Consider the following 20469-nt stretch of genomic DNA (forward strand, 5'->3'; position numbering starts at 1 on the left):
ACACTTTTAATGAGTGAACTGGGCTTCCCGGGTGGCTCAGATGGTAAAGAATCTGCCTGCAACACGGGAGACCTGGGTTTGATCCCTGCGTTGGGAAGATCCCTTGAAGAAAAGCGTGGCAACCCACTCCAGTATTCTTGCCTGGAGAATTCCCATGGACAGAAGAGCCTGGTGGGCTACAGTCCATGGGGTTGCAGAGAGTCAGACACAACTGACCAACCAAGCACAAGCACAATGAGTGAGACACATGGTATGTGAGTTATATCTCAATAAACCTCACATCAAAAGCACTGGCCAGTGCCATTTACAAGTGGCAGGGACTTGTTTCTTCTTCCGTCCCCCGCTCGAATGGTTCCCACCTTTTATCCTGTTTTCCGTGGAGGCTGGGCCAGTCCTGGGTTACACCCAGGTACCTGGAAGATGCTAGTTAAAACTCACAGAGGGCTGACCATGTGCCCGGTTGGTGCTAAGCAAATCACATCCAGATGAACTCATTAATTCTACCACTCCCTGAAGTAGCACTGGTCTCCCATTTTACAGATGGGCAAACTGAGGCACAGAGCCATTAGCTAACTTGGCCACAGTCTCACTGGCTAAAGCAAAGCAGAGCTGGGATTCCAACCCACGCCTCTGGAGCAGTCTCAGCACTTCTGCCTTTTGGGTTTGGAGTCCCAAATGAGAGGCCCCAAAGGGTCCTGTCTTCCTCGCGCCATCCAGATGGCCACAGGAGCAGACATGTGTTCCCATAAGAGCCACAGATCCCCGCACCAGGGGTACAGGAATATGGGTGAGTCGGGAATCTGCAGGGACAGAGGCGTGTGCGTGTGCGTGTGTGTGTGTGTGTGTGTATGCAGATCCCAAGAGGGCTGAGAACTGGCTGGGCTGGTCCAGCTTTTCATCCAGCTAATGGGCCACACTGAGGCAGCCAGACACGGCCCCTGGGGGCTGTCAGCCCGACTGATGGAGGCCCAGATACAGCTCTTCCCTACCAGCCTCTTCCGAGTCTGGTCCCACCCACGAAGATGGGAATCTCTGGGCTGAGCCAGGAAAGCTGAGGTGCCCCCCCACCCCGCCGGCCCCACCAGAGAAGGGAAGGGACCAGGGAAGCGGATCTGAGTGACAGGCTGGATGAGGGACACACCCAGCCTCCCTCCACTTACTTAGAAGTTTAACACGGACAGAGATGCTGAGGGCAGTGGCCGTTGGCACTGGTAGGTGCCTCGGAAGTCATCGAGCCCCACCTGCTCATTACACAGGTGAGAAAATTGAGGCCCTCAAAAGCGCAGGCACCCGCCCAAGGTCATGCCGGGGAGCAGCCAGTGTCCAGAGCCAGAGAGGGTTCAAATCCTGAGTGCGCTAACCGTCCGTGTAACCTCGTTAAGCCAGCGCCAGGAAAAGGAAGGGACAGGTCAAGAAGAGGACGCTGCGGGAGAAGTTCCACTGGTGTGGTCAATATCCCCACCACAGAGGTGGTGCAGTGGTGAAGAACCCGCCTTCCGACGCAAGAGACGGGGGTTCAATCCCTGGGTCAGGAAGATCCCCTGGAAAAGGAAATGGCCACCCACTCCAGTATTCTTGCCTGGAGGATCCCATGGACAGAGGAGGGCGGGTTATAGCCCATGGACTTGCAAAGAGTCGGACACAACTGAGTGACTGAGCACACAACCTTGGAAGAACTATTTTCTACTTCTGAATCTTGGTTTTATCACCTGTCAGGTGGGCAAGATTCATCCTATCTAGGCAAGTGAGGTGGGTGGCGAGGGTCAGGGTCACTTCTGGGACCCTGGAATCGAGTTTCAAAGACCACTCTGGGGTTCGAGGACTGAGCTAGAGATTTACAGCAGCCTCTAAGCAGGTTAGACATCATGTCACCTCACGAGTGGGGTGTCACCAGTTTCACCAGGACCTAAAACAGTGCCTGGCACACTGGAGACACTCAACAAATATTCAGTCTAATCACCTAGCACATTGCAGGGGTCCCATAAGTGCTGACAATGACTATTCACAGAACACTACTCCATGCACTTTTACATCCCGAGGGGCTTGCCATCTAAATGAAACTGAGCCCTTACATTGCTCCCTGATCTGTGCATGGGGCTGTGCTTATGGACCCCCTTTTCCCCCTGGGGAACCCCACTTGCCAGTGGTGCCTGGTCCTGTAAAAGAAGTGAGTGAAAGTCGCTCAGCCGTGTCTGACTCTTTGTGACCCCATGGACTGTGCCTCACCAGGCTTCTCTGTCCATGGGATTTCCCAGGCAAGAATATTGGAGTGGGTTGCCACTCCCTTCTCCAGGGGATCTTCCCAACCCAGGGATGGAACCTGGGTCTCCTGCATTGCAGGCGGATTCCTTACTGGCTGAGCCACCAGGGAAGCTGTAAGTAGGTTCCTTCTAAAAAACAGTAACTTCACAGCAAGGTGAACACCACCAGGGAGAAGGCACCTGGACGCAGAGGACAGGGCACTCCCTCAGAATCCTCCCTGGTAACCTTCGACCCACAAGCCATGGCTGGGAGCCAGCAGACAAATGCAAAACGCCTCGCCAGACCTCTTCAAAACGGCCAAGGTCATGAAAGACCAGACTAAGGAACTGTCAGACCGGTGGAGATGATGGAGACACGATGACTAAATACAACCTGCAGGTCTGGAACAGAACGAGGCATCCGGGGAAACTGGGCAGGCAGAACAAAGTTCATATCTCCGTTGTTCTCTCTTTAATGTTTTGGCCACAATGCATGGCATGTGGGATCTTAGTTTCCCGACTGGGGATCGAACGTGTGCACCCAGTGATGGCAGGGGTTAACCTGAGGAGGCTTAACCACTGGACCACCAGGGAAGCCCCCATAGCTCAGCTGTTTTTTTTTTTTTTCTTTAAAGGTTCCTTCTAGATTTCCCTGGTGGCTCAGATGGCAAAGAATTTGCCTGCAATACAGGAGACCCGGGTTCACTCCCCAGGTTGGGGAAGATCCCCTGGAGAAGGAAACGGCAACCCACTCCAGTATTCTTGCCTGGAGAATCCCACGGACAGAGGAGCCTGGTGGGCTACAGTTCATGGGGTCACAAAGAAACATGACTGAGCTAACTTAACACTCACTTTTTCATGTCTAGATTTCCAGGTTTTCCAGCAAAACCCCATAGGAGCAGATCTTTCTGGGCGATGGTGTGTCTAGGATGCCCACCTTGACAAGTCGGGCCGTAGGTGCCATGGCCCGAGACCCCATCTGGTACTAATAAAGGCCAGTGGGACCCAGGTCTTGGCTGTCTCCAGAAACGGTCCTCTCAGCCCAGCCCAGACTTTGGTCAGACAAGGTGAATGGGTTTCACAAGCCAGGTGGAGTCACACCCTGCAGACAGGGGTTGTTTCTCCAGAGAATCCGCCCTTGTTTTCTCTTCCAAGGCTGAGGACGCTGGAGTCTGGCGAGGGTCCAGGAGGGCCCAGGTCCCATCTGAGGCCATGACAAGGGACCCCGTTTCCTTGGCCCGGTCTGAGTATGAGACTCCTGGTGCGAGGAGGGAAAACAGGGCACAGGCCGGCCAGGGGGACGTCTAGGGCTGCCTCAGAGTCCCGTGACTGTGTCTGAGGACACTTGGGGACAAACAATCACTTTCTGGGTCTGAGGCCGCATGCACTAGCCTGGAATAGACATCTCTTTGTCCCTCAGGATGTACTCTGGGCGTTAGAGCTGTGGCGAGATGGCCTGGGAGCCTCACGGGGCATCGGGCACCCTGACTCTGTCCCCAGAGTTAGAAACTCTAGAAGCACAGCCTGGCCTGCTCTGCAGGTGGCTGCTCGCAGCCCAGGAAGTCAGCTGCAGACTGGGGAGCCGGGGCTGGAACCCGTGCTGTGAAGCCCAGGGGGGTGGGGTCTGGTCAGTGGGCCGGCAGGAAAGCCCATCAGAGAAGTGGGGACAGAGGTGGCACTCCAGGTCACCCAGACTCTGCGGATGCTCCACGTGGGTAAAGACAGAGAACCCAGGGCTCTCGCAGGACCCTCAGCCCCACCTACTGCTAATCACTTCTTCTTGCTTTACTTTGGGTGGGGAGCCCCTGGCCCTTTTCCACGATAAGCCGTACCACAGTATAACCTGGTGGTTAAGCACCCAGACCAAAGGCAGGCGGCCTAGATCCGGATCCTGACTCAGTCCTTATTAAGCTGTCAGTCACCTAACCTTCCTGAGCCTCAGGTTACCCATCTGTCACTGGGGGTCACGGCAGTCCACACCCCTCAGGGCTGGGGCACGGTTAATTGAGAGCAGATACAAAGTGGTGCTTTGCAGGGAGCCCAGGTTCTCTGCTTCCGCCCAGAGCCACCACCCAGGGATTTGGGCTCCTTTTAAGGAGCTGATAAAAGCTGGCAGCCAAGGCCCCATGTCAGAACCCACAGGCATGGAGGAGCTAAAAAAAAAAAGAGACCCCAGGCCACCCAGGCCATCCACACCGATCTTCATGCAAGCCCAGACACACTCTGCTTCCGCTTTGCGGATGTCACCTCGCCCGGGGAATGGAGAATTCACGTCACCTCGACATTTGGACATGTCTCCTCGAGCTCCTGCGGGGAGGGGCCGTGCACATATACGGGTAATGAGAGGACGCAGCTCCCAGACCCAGTCTGGAAGAACCCTCTTGGGTTTGGAGTAAGGATCGGGTCACTAGGTTTGGGATTTGAGGGGTCTAGGGTGTTTCTACCATGAGTTTTGCTTTCCCTGGACTGCAGCAGGGACACCGCAGATAGGCAGAGTGGAGAGGCTTCATCTACCCAGTTGTTCAAGCAGAACGCCAAGACCACCCCAGACCCCTGCCTCCGCCTCCCCCTCACCCGATTCCACCTGGGAAGAGAGAGCCCTGTGCTTACATCCTCTCTCTGGCCCTAAAACCCTCACCTTGATCAAGAGCATCACCTCTCACCTGGATCAGTGTGACGGCCACGCCCAGCCATCTCCATGCACTCTGACCCTTGTGGACCCCAGCCAATTTCTCACATTTGTCGGAGAGATCTTTCAACGACCCAACCAGATCTTGCCATTGTCGTCCCCAGACTTGTCGACACTCCCAAACATGCTCAGGAGAGGGCTCGCTGTCCAGTCCGGGGCCTGCCTTCTCCGCCCCAGCCCTTCTGGCTGTCAGCTTTCCCTGTCCCGGTCACCCTGCACCAACTGGTCCATTCCTCTCGATCCTGCCTGTGGGGAGGGAAACTGAGTTAGCCTGGCCCAGGGAAAGAACAGAGACTGAGAGCGCCCGGGCAGGTTCCTTAGCCTCTCTGTGCCTCAGTTTTCTCATCTGCAAAATGGGAATAAGAATCAGCCCCATCCAGAGGATGAAGACAGTTCAAGAGAGGAGCCTTGTAAAACACGTTGGACCTTGGACGTGTGTGTCACGCCAGGAAGGCTCAGGATTGTTGGCATTTTGGTCTGCTTGGCTCACTGCTGTGTCCATGGTGTCTGGCACAGAGCTCGTCCCAGCAGTAATCTAATGAACAGCTGCTGACATTTGGAATAACAACGTGTGCTGTTTCACCCTCCTACCTTTAATTTCCTTGTCTGCACAATCAGGTTATTGGATCCACTGACTGGGTAGCAAACAGAAAGACATATCTGATAGGTGGAAAATGTTCCCAAGGCGGATAGGGTGGGGACTAGGTTGATTTGCTTTCAAGGCCGCCACTGTCTAATAAAAACAGAATGTGAGCACCTTTGTAGTTTAAATCTTCCTAGCAGCCACGTGAAAAACATAAAAAGAAACAGGTGAACTTAACTTTTATACAACATTTGATTTAATCTAATACAGCTAATGCAGGAGACATAAGGGATGCAGGTTCGATCCCTGGGTCAGGAAGATCCCCTGGAGGAGGGCATGGCTACCCAGTCCTGTATTCTTGCCTGGGAAATCCACGGACAGAGGAGCCTGGCGGGCTATAGTCCACAGGATTGCAAAGAGTTGGACATGACTGAAGTGCCTTAACACACACACACAATACAGCTAAACCATTATTTTGACAGTCAATAGTGAAAGGGAAAGTTAAGTTGCTCAGCCGTGTCCGACTCTTTGTGACCCCGAGACGCTTTAACCTCTGAGCCACCAGGGAAGCCCCAATAGAGCATTATTAAAGAGATAGTTTACATTTTCTTTTCATCAACACTGGGCATGTGGTTTACACTTGCAGGGCATCTCAGGTTGTTCCATGCACATCTCACACGGCAAGTGGTTAACAAATACGACGGCATAGTTCTGGGTGATTCTGTGGCCCCTGGACCGCTCTGCGATAAGCCCACAATGACTGCAGCCCATCAGTTCTGCCATAATGAAGCTGAAGGAGGCTCGGAACACTAGTGCCTGGTACCTGCATGCATCATGAGGTGGTTATCAGCATCCTCGCGTGCATGCTACGTCACTTCAGTCGTGTCTGACTCTTCGTGGTCCAATAGACTGTAGCCCAACAGGCTCCTCTGTCCATGGGAATTCTCCAGACAAGAACACTGGAGCAGGTTGCCATGCCTTCCTCCAGGGGATCTTCCCAACCCAGGGATGGAACCCACATCTCTTACATCTCCTGAATTGGTAGATGGGTTCTTTACCACTAGCGCCCCAGGGCCACTTAATAAAAGGTCATTTCCTGGAACTTCCCTGGTGGTCCACTGGTTAAGAATCCAGCTTGCAATACATGGGATGTGGGTTCGATGCCTGGTTGGGGAACTAAGATCCCACATGCTGTGAGGCTACTGAGCCTCAACTAGAAGGTCTGTGTGTCACAGTGAAAGATACCCTGTGACACAGTGAAGATCCTGTGCACCGCAACTAAGAACTGACACAGCCAAGTAAATTAATTAATTAATTAATTGGGGGAAAAAAGGTCATCTCCTTTGCTCCCTGCCACTGTCCCACCAGACCCACACAGACTGGCCAGACACCTGCCCAAGGCCAGGTCTCGTCTATGGGTCTCTAGCTACCTGACTCCAGCTTCTTTGCTCATGGCCACAGGCCAGAGCCAGGCACACAGCTTGCTCCAGCCACGCCACCCTCCTTCCTGGGAGAACGGCCTCTTTCCTGACCCACCTCCAGGGAACAGCTCATACCACTATGGAAGGGCCACAGCCCTTCTATAAGCCCCCACCCCAGCAGTCGCTGCCCGCCTAGAACTGTTCTGTCACCTGTTGGTCACGCCCAACTTGCTTTTTCTTTCTGGGTGTCAAGATGGGAACCGGCAGGGACAGGGTGTGGCTGATGGTGAGAGCCCTTCCTCCCTGGCCAGCGCCACCTCCCCTTCCGGGCCTGAGTCAGTCCCCACATTCTGGTCCTTGATCAGGTCCACAGTCCCTCCCTTTTGGGGTTAATTCTGTCTCAGTGGGTGCAAGCGGAGCTGGATGATCAGTCTCGGAATGTCTGGAATGCACAGGAGCCCACACCTCTCCTGGGAACCAGCCTGTCCCAGCCTCGCCCCTCCTACAGTCCAGAGAAGGGGGCCTGGCCTCCTGTTCCGCATGGTCAACCCTTTCTGGGTCCTGCCTGCCTCCAGGGCCCAAGCGGCCCCGAGGGGAACCTCCAAGTTCATCTTGGGTGCTAGGTGGCCCCCAGACCCCACCTTCTTTAAACACTGCCAGACTGAGAGAGCAAAGACTTTTACTCCAGGACACCTGCCCTGTCTTGACCACAAAGGCACACACAGTAGGTGCAGAAAATGACCGATGAAACAGCCAGCCAGACACTGAGAGGACTTACTAGGTGCCCACGCCCGCTCAGCCTATTCCTGCAACATCTCCTGACACCTGGCAATCTTGGGAGAAATATACTCTTATAGTAATTGGGGATACTTTTCTTAATTCTATCAGGTGATAAACTTTTAGACAATAAGGATTTACTCATCTTTTGGGAGGACCCTTCTGTAGGCTTTAATTCCAGGCTTTGTACAGGCTTGGGGCTCAATAAATACATGTTGAATTGAGCAGACATTTTATAGCATGTGAATAATTCTTCTCTCTTCATTTTTCAGATGAAGATAACTGAGGCTAAGAAACCTGCTCAAAGTCACACTGTTAGGAAGTGATGGTGTCAAGATCCGAACAGGTGTTAGAGCCACCTCCTCAGAACAAGAGAGATGTCAATATTGTTGTTCAGTCGCTAAGTCGTGTCCGACTCTTTGTGACCCCATGGACTGCAGCACGCCAGGCTTCCCTGTCCTTCACCATCTCCCCGAGCTTGTTCAAACCCATGTCCATTGAGTTGGAGATGCCATCCAACCATCTCATTCTCTGTCACCCTCTTCTCCTCCTGCCCTCAATCTATCCCAGCATCAGGGTCTGTCAATACTATTCCACAAAGTGATGGGGAGAGATCAAGGACATGAGACAAAGCAGCAAGGCGTTCACCACCCAGGGGAGGCGTAGTGACTTACAACTTGTTGGCATCTTCAGCAGTATAATTAATCCCAGTGGTTGAGTAACCATCAGTGGTGGTAGCTGAGGCTGAGTCATTCTCCTAAGATGCCACCATGAGGGGCTGCCAGCCTGTCCCTCTGAACAGGCCATTCAGGAGGAAGGAACTGGTATGACGGAACCCCTCCCTGGGCCACGCCCTCCCCCAGGGTCTGACATGCATTCCTGCTTTGATCCTAACAACCCATCATCAAGCTTGGTACTATTATTGCTTCCAGTGCAGATACATAAACTGAGCCTGGGGACGGAGGGAGACCTGCCTGGGGCCAGAAGGTTAGTGTCCACGCTGGCGACTGTTGCCGCCCCCTGTCAGCTTTCCAGATTGTCAAGATTTCCAGATACTCAGCAATTGCTGAATAAATTTTCACCACACCCCCAACTCCTTGTCATCTCTCGGCCCCTCTTACAGGCCCTGGGGACAGGCCCTTCTCCATCACCAAGTCCCTGGAGCTGTCAACATGCTTAAAATGTCTATTTAATTCAACACCTATTTATTGAGCCCCCAGCCTACACAAATCCTGGAATTAAGAGCCACAGAAGAACCTCCACCAAAAGGTAAGTAAGTCCTTATCGTCCAAAAGTTTATGGTCTAATAGGCAGGATTTAGAAAAGCTCTCCAGTAACTGTAATTCCAGAGATTCAGACTGTTTGGGTCAGGGTATTTTCATCCACTCTGCCCACTTCAGGCCTTGTATCCTAATTTAATTGTGAAAATAAAGGTCGGTCCCATAAAATGCAAGAAGAGAGCAAGAAAGAAACAAAGAGAATGCATGATAAATAGGAAATACAAAATATATGGCAGGAGTAGGTCCAAACACATCAGTCATTGTAATAAATGAGAATGAGTTAAACTCATCCGCTAAAAGATAAGCCTCTCAGGGGAGAATAGGAAAACAAAACAAAAGCCAGCTCTATGCCATTTTATAAGGCACATATCTAACATAAAATTACATAGGAAGGTTGAGACTAAAGGAATAGAGTGTGACAGACCAGGCAACTTCTGCTTTAGCTCTTTTAAAGGAAGGGCAAGGTACAGTGGTGGGTTAGTGGTAAAGAACCCACCGGCAAAGCAGGAGACATGGGTTTGATTCCTGGGTCTGGAAGATCCCATGGAGAAGGAAACGGCACCCCACTCCAGTATTCTTGCCTGGAAAATACCACGGACAGCCCATGGGGCTGCAGATGAGTTGGACATATCTTAGTGACTAAACAACAACAAAGGTACATATAATTCTATGGACAAGTTATACTGCCCCTTTACTCAGGGCAGCGTAAACACTGGGTTTAACGGCTGCACATCAGAAGACTGAAGTCTGGGCCCCGCCTCACTGATTTTGACTTAATTGGTCTGCCATAGGACCTGGACATCACCTTCAAAGCTCAGATAATTTTTTTTTTTTTAATTTGGTTGCACCAGGTCTTGGTTGCAGCATGTGGGACCTAGTTCCCCGAGCAGGGATGGAACCCGGGCCCCCTGCATTGGGAACTCAGAGTCTTAACCGCTGGACTGCTAGGGAAGTCCCAAAACTCAGATGATTCTAACGTGCTGGCAGGGCTGGGAACAAGGAAACGAACCAGAGTCATGTGCTGCAGGGTTAGACCAGCAGATCGAGGAAGAATTCCCAGGTCTCTGAAGGAAGGAAGTCTTGTAGAGAACAGTACTCAGAAAGCATCCAAAAAATACCAGGCTGACAGGTCAACTGACTGACGGGCTCCCTACTAGAAACCTCAGCGATAATTAGCTGGGCGTGGAGGAGTTTACTGTCTGCTAATCCTGGGGAAATAGATTCTACAGTGAGAAGGCTGCTGGTGGAGTAACTACGGCCCTGTTTCATGGTTTAATCTGCTTCCACCCAGGGAAGGCCTCCCCACCTCGGGGCCTCATGTCAGGCGTGTGCTTTTGGGCTCGCATTACACACACACACACACACACACACACACACACACACACACACACACACACAAGTTCAAACCTCTTTGAGTAACACCAGGGTGTGTCTTGAAGATTTTCGCAAGATTTAAATGGGGCTCAAGCCAACTGTGACAAACCCAGTTGGTAGGACATTATTCCGGGTTCAAAACCAGTGGACAAGGAGTACTGGCCTCCGAATAGGAAGCACCTACTATGTGCCTGATGCTCTTACACACATCATCTCCAGTTCTCTCCATGATTCTACACACCTCGAATTTGTAGATTCAAAACAGGCCTCTCACTGCCACTTGCTGAGCACCTACTATGGTGAGGCATCTTTTGGGGCATGTGGGAGCGACCACACGGTCTGCAGAGCCCCTATCTTTGTGAAGCCCACGGCGGGGCAGGAAGGTGGCCGGCAGCAACACAGCTGACCAGAGGCACAATCGGGCCTGGAAAGCAGGTCCATGATTCCCAAACACAGGCTCTTTCTACTCCACCCTCCATCCCTGACCTCAGCCTCCAACTCGACCCTCAAGCCCTCCACCTCTCAGTAACATGGGGGCTTCACTGCCCAGTCTATAGTTGGGAAGAGTCACGTTCCTGATGCAGAGCAGCAGGACTGGAGCCTCCTCTGTTCCTAGCGGCACAAACTCAGAGTCCTTTCTCAACCTCCAGCTGGAACCCAAAAGTCCCCATCCCAGGATGGAGAAGTGAAAAGCCCTCAGAGCCATGAGTCTGACATCTGAGCCCCGGCTGCTGGCGCAGCAAAGAATTCTGCACAGGACGGTCTTCTTGCAGCCCTGCAGCCTTCCCGAGTCAGCAGGCCACAGGTGGGGTGGAGCCTCCGGCCAGCCAGCAGCCCGCTGTGCATTTATAAGACCTGACAAGCTCGCTGACCAGGAAAGGATGGGCTGGGAAATCAGTGCGGACACCCCACCAGCCAGCTCATCTGCTCCCGGCTCAGAGCCGCTGAGACTCTAAAACGCTGAGCCTCACCTGGAAAAGAGAGACGAGGGTACTACTATCTAAGAAGGACAATGCAAGCATAATTCAGGACGGCTGTACCTCTACCCCTCAGCCTCAGAGGCTGTCATGTGCTCACACCTCTCCCAGCTCCTGGCCATTGTTCCCTCCCGCAATTCTCAGTCTCTGCAGCCAGAACCCTCCATTCTTGCGCCCAAGGCCTTGGACATCACCCCCGGCTGAGGCCACCTTCCTCTTCCTCCCCCCTCTCTCCCTGCTGACTGGACTCGGATCCAGAACTGTGGGCTTCCCTCCAGGCTGTATCAGCTGCCAGCTCCCCTGATCTAGCCCACCCCGCACTTTTAAAAACTTGAAAACTCTTAACCTAGCTCAAACGAGCAGAAAAGTATGGAAAAGAACGCCACCGAGACTTCACTGATGTTCCCACTCGGCCATATGTGTTTCAGATTTTTTTCAAAAACAGTGTTATTATTCAGTACCCTCTGTGCCCCCTCCTCTGGGGGAGCATAATTTTGGAGCTGTTGGTTTCTTCCTCAGTTCAGTTCAGTCACTCAGTCATGTCTGACTCTGCCACCCCATGGATTGCAGCACGCCAGGCTTCCCTGTCCATCAACAACTTCCGGAACTTGCTCAAACTCATGTCCATCAAGTCGGTGATGCCATCCAACCATCTCATCCTCCGTCGTCCCCTTCTCCTGCCTTCAATCTTTCCCAGCATCAGGGTCTTTTCCAATCAGTCAGCTCTTCACATCAGGTGGCCAAAGGATTGGAGTTTCAGCTTCAGCATCAGTCCTTCCAATGGATATTCAGGACTGATTTCCTTTAGGATGGACTGGTTGGATCTCCTTACAGTCCAAAGGACTCTCAAGAGTCTTCTTCAACTTCAACCACAGTTCAAAAGCATCAATTCTTCAGTGCTCAGCTTTCTTTATAGTCCAACTCTCACATCCATACATGACTATTGGCAAAATCAGTAGTCGGACTTTTGTTGGCAAAGTAATGTCTCTGCTTTTTAATATGCTGTCTAGGTTGGTCATAGCTTTTCTTCCAAGGAGCAAGCGTCTTTTAATTTCGTGGCTGCAGTCACCATCTGCAGTGATTTTGGAGCCCAAGAAAATAAAGTCTGTCACTATTTCCATTGTTTCCCCATCTATTTGCCATGAAGTGATGGGACGGGAATGCCCATCATTAGTTTTCTGAATGTTGAGTTTTAAGCCAACTTTTTCACTCTCCTCTTTCACTTTCATCAAGAGGCTCTTCAGTTCCTCTTCACTTTCTGCCATAAGGGTGGTGTCATCTGCATATCTGAGGTTACTGATATTTCTCCTGCCAATCTTGATTCCCGCTTGTGCTTGATCCAGCCTGGCATTTCGCATGATGTACTCTGCATATAAGTTAAATAAGCAGTGTGACAAGATACAGCCTTGACGTACTCCTTTTCCAATCTGGAACCAGTCTGTTGTTCCATGTCTGGTTCTAACTGTTGCTTCTTGACCTGCATACAGATTTCTCAGGAGGCAGGTAAGGTGGTCTGGTAATCCCATTTCTTGAAGAATTTCCCACAGTTTATTGTGATCTACACAGGTTTCTCCCTAAGCCTGTCTTAAACTTTCACTACATATTGGTGGCTGCATCTATAAACATACATTGCTTTTTATGAATTTCTAAAATTTTTTTATTTTTTAAAGAGTGTTTTTGTTACTATGATCTCTCGGTTTCTTCTTTTTTTAACATTTACTTATTCGGATGAGCCGAGTCTCAGGTGCAGCATGTGGGGTCTTTAGTTGCACCATACGGAATCTAGTTCCCTGACCAGGGATGGAACCCAGGCCCCCTGCACTGGGAGCTTGGAGTCTCAGCCACTGGACCACCAGGGAAGTCCGTGAACGAATGTTCATCAATGCACACAGATGTGCTGTCTGTGTCCTTAGCTTGCTCTGTCCACACCCTATGATGGCTCTGCGGGCTGGTGCGCGTGGACGCCCACCTCGCCATCTCGTGACCCTTGCTGCGCCCCCGCCTTTGCCTCCACTGTCTCCGCATCTGTCACACAGCATTGCTGCAGCCTGTTCACGCAGCACAGAGAAGAAGCGGGTGGGGGCAGGGGGCCCTCTGCTCAGGCCCCCTTATTCTTTTCCACTAGGTCAAAGCCCCACCCACCCAGCCGGTTTCTTGGTAGGAACAAGTGCATGCGTGCGTGTCTTGTGTATGAGCGTGTGTGTCTGCATCGGCCTGAGATGTTTCAGGAGGGGGAAATCTCTGTAGGCCCCCAGGGCCACCCTCATTCATTCATTCACTCGTTCAGCAAACGTGCCACCCTGCCAGTCTCTGGGGCAGACAGACCTTCATCTCCATCAGACCACCCAACAGCCACTGAGATAAGGGTGACCAAGGAGATGGGAGAGACAATGCAGGAAGTGGATCCGCCTGGGGAAAGAGAGGTTTAGGGAGGGCTTCCCCAAGGAACAGAGACCAGTTGAGGAAGAGAAGTGAGCCCAGAGGGGTGGGAAGGGCATTCCAGGCGGGAGGAACAGCATGGGCAAAGGCTCAGGGGCTGGAAGGGTCATGGAAAGCAGAGGGGAATGCACTCGTAGCATGCAGGGTGGTGGTTCCCAGGGCCTGAGAGCAAAGGGAAGCTTGGGGTGGGATGAACCAGCGGGGAGGGGTGGACAGGACCAGACTGGCATCTGGCAGGGAGACTCTTGAGAGTCCCTTGGACAGCAAGGAGATCAAACCAGTCAATCCTAAATATTCACTGGAAAGACTGATGCTGAAGCTGAAGCTCCAATACTTTGGCTGCCTGGTGTGAAGAGCCGACTGACCAGAAAAGACCCTGATGCTGGGAAGGATTGAGGGTAGGAGAAGGGGACGACAGAGGATGAGGTTGGTTGGATGGCATCACTGATTCAATGGACATGAGTTTGAGCAAACTCTGGGAGATGGTGAAAGACAGGGAAACCTGGTATGCTGCAGTCCATAGGGTCACAAAGAATGGGACTTGACTGAATGACCGAACAACAAGGAGAGCTCCCTGGCTGCCACAGGGAGGAGGGAGTCGGGTGATGGGGCAGAGGCAGGAACGGTGAAGCGGCTCCTGCAGAGGTGCTGGTGACAGGGCCTGGGGGCCCAGCAGGGCTGCCTGCTCTGGAGACAGGGCGCCTAGAGGCCAGGGCAGGGCTCAGTCTGCCTGGAGGCAGGAAGGAGCACCGGGGGCCTCACTCCCTAGGCTCAGGAGGACAGAAGACAGAAGATCCATCAAAAGCAGAGAGAACAAAGACCGGGGCCATTTCCATCTCCCCATTCCTAAGACAGGTCAGGGCAGGCAGGCAGGCTGGAGAGTGGCAGGTGGCGCTGGCAACACCCCACACAGCCCTGCCTGGAGCAGAGAGGAGCCAGAAATCTCTTGACAAGGAACCTTGGACATGTTCTCAAAGGCAGCTTCTCCCCCAGCCCCCAGGGCCCTCCAGAGGCCCCTCACTCACCTAGGAGTGTTGCCTAAAAAGTATGACTTGAGGTAAGCCTCTCCCCACAAAACTCCCTGTCCCCAGAGGAGCTCCCTGACCGTGCCTGAAATGCCACCACTAGCAGCCACTGTTACATGTTTCAGCTCCGGTCTGTGCTGAATCTAATTCACCAGGTCTTGTTCCCTCTGCCAAGAGCACTGGGCAAGCGAGGGCAAAGCCAGAGAGAGGGGAAGTGGAAAGGGTTGCTGGGCGGAGTCAGGGATACAAAACCCAGCGACTCCACCATCTGGCCTGGGGCAGGCCCCAGAGACAGCACTAGCCCCAGGTCGAGGTGGGGAGCCCTAGTTTCCCTCTCCAGGGGCCCCAGCATTGGCCATGTGTGAGCTGTGAGCCCAAGGTGAGTGCCTTTACTCTTGGCCTCAGCATTCCTCTCTGTGAAATGGGATACCACCAGCAGCCTTACGGGCTCAGTGTCAGAATGAGATTCTATATATATACATGCATACATATATAAAACATCCATGGCTGTGCTGGGAGCACAGCAGGTGTTGAGAAACGGCTGGGCGGATCACTCCAGTTCTGACTACCCACGTAGTGGGAGGTGAACTTTGCTGACAGGGCCCTCCTGCAGACTGTTCCAGCTTTTCAGCTGTTGCTGATCAATGCATGCAGGTGTGTCTCTCCATGTGTCTTTTTAAGGTGTGTGTGGGGGGTCCACATGAATGCTGGGGTGAATGAATGGGAGTCAGCTGACCTCCTGTGCCCCTGGGGCAACAGCCTCCAAGGCTGGAAGGAGCCCAGCTGCCTGGTCAGCTCTGTTCTTAGCACCATCCTCATCTCTGTGGCTCAGCTGGTAAAGAATCCGCTTGCAATGCGGGAGACCCGGGTTTGATCCCTGGGTTGGGAAGACCCCCTGGAGAAGGGAACGGCTACCCACTCCAGTATTCTGGCCTGGAGAATTCCATGGACTGTATAGTTCATGGGGTCACAAAGAGTCGGACACGACTGAGCGACTTTCACTTTTCATCTTTAACAGCAGTGTGCCGTCACCACGGTCACTGCCATGACTTACTGAGCCTCACTGGGAGCCGGGCCTGTCACACGCATGATCTCTCTTGAGCCACTAGCGACCTCACCAGCTGATGGCTGCAGCAACATTCCCATTTCACAGATGAGGAAACTGAGGCTCAGGTGTTTTGTGACCTGCCCAAGGTCACATAGCTCAGGAGAGGCAAAGCTGGAGCTTGAACCCACACCTGGACGACACGCTCTTAATCACCAAGGAGCCCAGGGTACCCCAGCTAGCTTCCAGGAGGACAGACGCCCCTTTCACCAGCCTCCAAAGCCTTGGGCCCTGACTCCCCCAGAGGGTATCCCCATTAGGACTGGGCCATTCTTGTAGGACTTTGCCTAGATGAGGTCAGGAAGTGAGGCCAGGCTGCTGGGTGCTCACTGGGACCCAGATCTGGGTGGACGGGCAAAATTAGTCCCATTTTACTGATGGGGAAGCTGAGGCTCCTAACGAGGCCAAATTTCTTTGCCAAATTTAAACACAGGCAGAGTTCAGTCCAACTGCAGAGCTGGGTCTAACCATCCATCCCTCGCAATGACAGGTCAGACACCTCCCCAGGAAGTCCTCCCCGACAATCCAGGTCTCCACCCTAAGCCTGACAGATCTCTCTTCAGACCAGTTGGGGAGCAACAGGGCCGTCAGGCTGGACATCTCATCTGTCCAGGGTATGTCCCACCAAACTCTCAGTGGTTCCCATCACCGCCACGACACAGACCTGCAACCATAGTGGTAATTAAGCAAAATTCCATCAACTGTAGAGAGACTGTCAATGTCTCCTCCACAGCCACCCCTACTCCCCGAAATGGCACCCCAGGAGTTGTGCAGTGCACGGCCTGTCCATCACAGCATTCAGCTCAATCCCAGACATATAGCAGGTGCCTAATCAAATTTATCCAACAGTTATAACCATCATAGCTGCCGTGAATTGAGGCTTCCTGTAATTCTCAACCCGTTCCCTGCATCATTTCATTTAATCCTCACAGGCAGGTAGTATTTTTATGCCCATTCCACAGGTGAGAAAGCAGAGGCTCAGAGAGGCCACGCAGCTCTCCCCAGGTGGCACAGCTGGGGAGCAAGGACTGGCCAGGACTGTACTCTCAGCACCCAAGGAGAGCAGTAGGACCAGGGCCTGTCAAGGCCCTCCCCGCCGAGCTGGACACTATCCTTGGTGACCTGCACCCACAGCCTGACCCTGTCATTAGCTCAGGTGTGAACACCAGTTCCGACACCTGTCATTAGAAACCAGGGCGGCAGGAACAGCAGAGTTCACACCCAGTTCCAGCTGCTACAGGGCTGACAAACAGGGAGGGGCGGTTTTCTCCTAAGGGGCTCTCCATTCACGAATTTCTGTTCACTTGTGCCGTCCAAAGCCTGTGACTGAGGGGTTGTGTGTGAGTCACAAGTCCTGGCTCCCGGATCCCCTCTGCTGGGGGCAGGGATGCTGACCCTCACTCTGGGCACCTCCTATGTGCCGGGGCATCCTCTCCATTGTTACGTTGGATCCTCCCAGAAACCCCACGCGGAAGATATTAGTACCAGGCCTGCCTTGCAGACGAGGAAACCGAGGTTCAGAGAGGTTCCTGAGCCTCTCTGGAACCAGAGCTAGGTCCTCAACTGACTGACCACCTCAATGCTGAATCTCACTGGCAACCCCGCCCTCCCCCAGACAGAAGAGGAGGCCCCCATAAAACTCTGGGTGCAAGGGTAACTTGGGGGTCAGCACCCTGTGACCAGCGACCACACCTTAGAGCTACAGGGCCAAGCACTGGGGAACACTCAAGAGGCTACCTTCGACCCTGCAATCTGGTCCAGGAACTTGTCTCCACCAAGGGGAACAGGCAGATGGAGATGCTGGGCTGGCAAGACCACGGTCACCTGGCATCGACCCAAGGCTGTGACTGTGCAAGGCTACAGGGCCCAAAGGAAGGGTCTCTCATCCCATCCTGGGAAGAATCGGGGAGGGCTTCCTGGAGAAAGAGGCCTCCGTGCTGAGATCACACATTCAGCCAGGGGCAGCGGCTGGCTGCCTTGGGCCAGGGGTATTGCAAAGTGCAGGACCCGTGCCCTTTAACCCTGAGTCCCCGAAGCTGTAAAGGATGTTAATTGCTTCCTTCCTTCCCTCTGCTGGGAAGGCCAAGACCCTCCCAGATTGTCCAGATTCATTGTAACCTTTTGTTAGGTCCAAGCCCAGCCCTTGGGGGACTGGACAGATGGAGAGCTGGAAGAAGGGGAGGCTCAGAGGGATGAGGGAGGCGGAGAGCAGGGCGAGGCTGGCCCTTCTCCTGGTGCGTGGGTGTGTGCGTGTGTGTGGAGGACTGGAGGGGCCCCGGTCTTGGTGGGGGGAGAACAGCACAGCCCTCCCTGGCTGGCACGGAGCATCCGATTGTGCAACATCTGAAAGAACAGTTCAGGGACTGGACGGGACCCCAGCTGGGTTTGAGAGCCAGCTGGACCCTGCCACTGAGGAGCGGCGTACAGAGCCCTGCCCAATCCCTGGGGTTGGGAAAGACCAGGGAGGCTTGTGTGTGTGTGTGTGGCGGGGGCAGGGGATCCTGGGAGGGGAGGGAAAGAAATGCTTCTGAACTTGAAACAAGGCAAAGAGGAGAAGGGGCAGTGGGATCACAGGGGAGGGGAGTTTCTGAAAAGCCTGGAATTCAAAGACATGGAGGATCTACCCTCTACATCTCAGATGGTCTCAAGTGAGGGCTGAGATGAGATGGCTGGAAGGCATCCCTGACTTGATGGACATGAGTTTGAGCAGGCTCGTGGAGTTGGTGATGGACAGGGAGGCCTGGCTTGCTGCAGTCCATGGGGTCACAAAGAGTCGGACACAACTGAGCAACTAACTGACTGAACAAAGACATGCAGGGCCCACCCTCTCCAGGCCAAGCCTAGGCCGCCTGCACCTGTCAAACAGGTCTGCCTGGGCTGGACCACAGGGCCAGGGTGGGAGCGCAGGCCAGGGTCTCCTCGCCTTCATCTGTGACCTGGGAGGGAGTGAGGGACTGCTTCCAGGGGAGGGGATCTCAGGGGAGGGCACTTTGGGCAGGTGAGCTTTACAATTATTTTTTGAGTTTCCCCACCTGCCTGAAGCCCCTTGTCGGATAAAGACTCCCTCCCAGCTATAGCCCCTGCCTCCTTTTCCCTAGAGAGAGGCGAAGGAAGGGTCTGAGGTCCTGCCCCTTCCCTAAATCTCAGCATCTCCACTGAGGTTCCCCTAAACCGGTTATTAAGTGAATACATTAGGCTTACCAAGCGGACGTGGGCTGCCGTTTCAACGCAAACACATCGAGACATGTCATTCCCTTCCCAGGCGGCCCTGGGAACCGGAGGCTCTCAGAGACGCCGCCAGTTTCGGCGCTGGTTGCGGGGAGGTGGGGGGGTAGCGGGGGCTGGGGGCAGCCACGCCCCTGAGAAATCACTCAGGGAGAAGGCCCCACCGCCCTCCCAGGAGCTGCGCAGACCTCGGGGTGCGGTAGGGGGTGTGGGCCAGGGGTGCCTCAGCCCGGGTTCCCCCAACCCGACCGCACACCCACAGCTTCCTCCGAACCGGGCTCTGGAGCTCAGGATGGCAGGTGCCGGGAAGTCCTGCTGCAGGTGGCACGTTCCCCGCCCCCATCCGTCCCCTCAGCTCTCGCCTCCCCGACTCCAGAAGCACCTGCGCGCCCCTCCAAGAAGCGCTGGTGAACGCTCCCCGCCACGCCCCCCGCTCCAGCTCAAATTCGCCGCGTGGTTGCGCCCCTGGACGGTGCTTCTGTCCCTGCACACACCCCCGCCCCCACCCTTGGGTGTAGCGTCCGCCGGACACACCACTCTCCACCCGGGCGGTGCTTCCTGGCCCGCGAGGACCCCTGGCCCAAGGGCGACGGCGGGACGCGGCGACCCCCCCACACCCCCGCCGGGACTCCACCTCAGTACCTTGCCCTCTAAAGCGCCCAAGCCAGTGCTCTCTGGGCTCCTAGAACTTTCTGGTGCCAAACAGCGTGTTTTCCTTCCGCGCCCCCAGCCCACCTCCATTCCCACCTTGGCCGTGCTTCCCAGCTCACGGGTGGCCCTCCGGCGCCTGGGTCCCGGCGCGTCGCGCACTCCAGGCTGGGTTCCCCGCCCCGCGGGCCTCCCAGGGCGGTGGGCACCCCCTCCCAGCCCCCGCAACCCCGGAGGCCCGGCCGTTCCCCTCACGGCCCGGGCCGAGCATCTCGGCCCAGCGCGGCCCCTCACCTGCGGGTCCGAACCGTGGGGCTGTATTTGCCTTTGTTTCTCTTCCTGAAGAGCGAGTTCATGGTGGCGGCCGGGCGGGGCGGCGGTCGCTGCGCGGGGCTGGGCACTGGGCTGCGGAGGCCCCGGCGCGCACCGAGGGGCGGGCAGCGGGCGCAGGTGAGCGGGCGGCGACGCGGGAGCCCCGAGTGCGGCGCGGCGGCGGCGGCCGGTCACTACTCGCGGGGGGCGGGGCGCCCGCAGGCCCCGGCTCCCCACGCCGCTCCCGAGAAGGTGGCGCTTACCTTCTCGGGGGAGGGGCGCCGGGTGGGCGGGGCTTCCAGGCGAGCCCTCAGCCCGGCCGGAGCAAGCGGGGCGCCCGGCCTGGAACCGGGGTGGGGACACGGGGTCCTGGG

The 20469-nt window shown here is 54.6% G+C and overlaps 1 protein-coding gene across 1 annotated transcript in view; it reads right to left on the reverse strand.

Moving 5' to 3' along the window:
- PPL (periplakin) overlaps positions 1–20198 on the reverse strand; it is a 48336-nt gene extending 28138 nt beyond the window's left edge. The window contains exon 1 of the mRNA XM_061152773.1: positions 20078–20198. Coding sequence (XP_061008756.1) covers positions 20078–20139 — 62 coding nt within the window. The 5' untranslated portion in view covers positions 20140–20198. The remainder of the gene's footprint in view (positions 1–20077) is intronic.
- Positions 20199–20469: the final 271 nt, after the last annotated feature.

Source organism: Dama dama, chromosome 10 (assembly GCF_033118175.1).
Source record: "Dama dama isolate Ldn47 chromosome 10, ASM3311817v1, whole genome shotgun sequence".
NCBI lineage: Eukaryota > Metazoa > Chordata > Mammalia > Artiodactyla > Cervidae > Dama > Dama dama.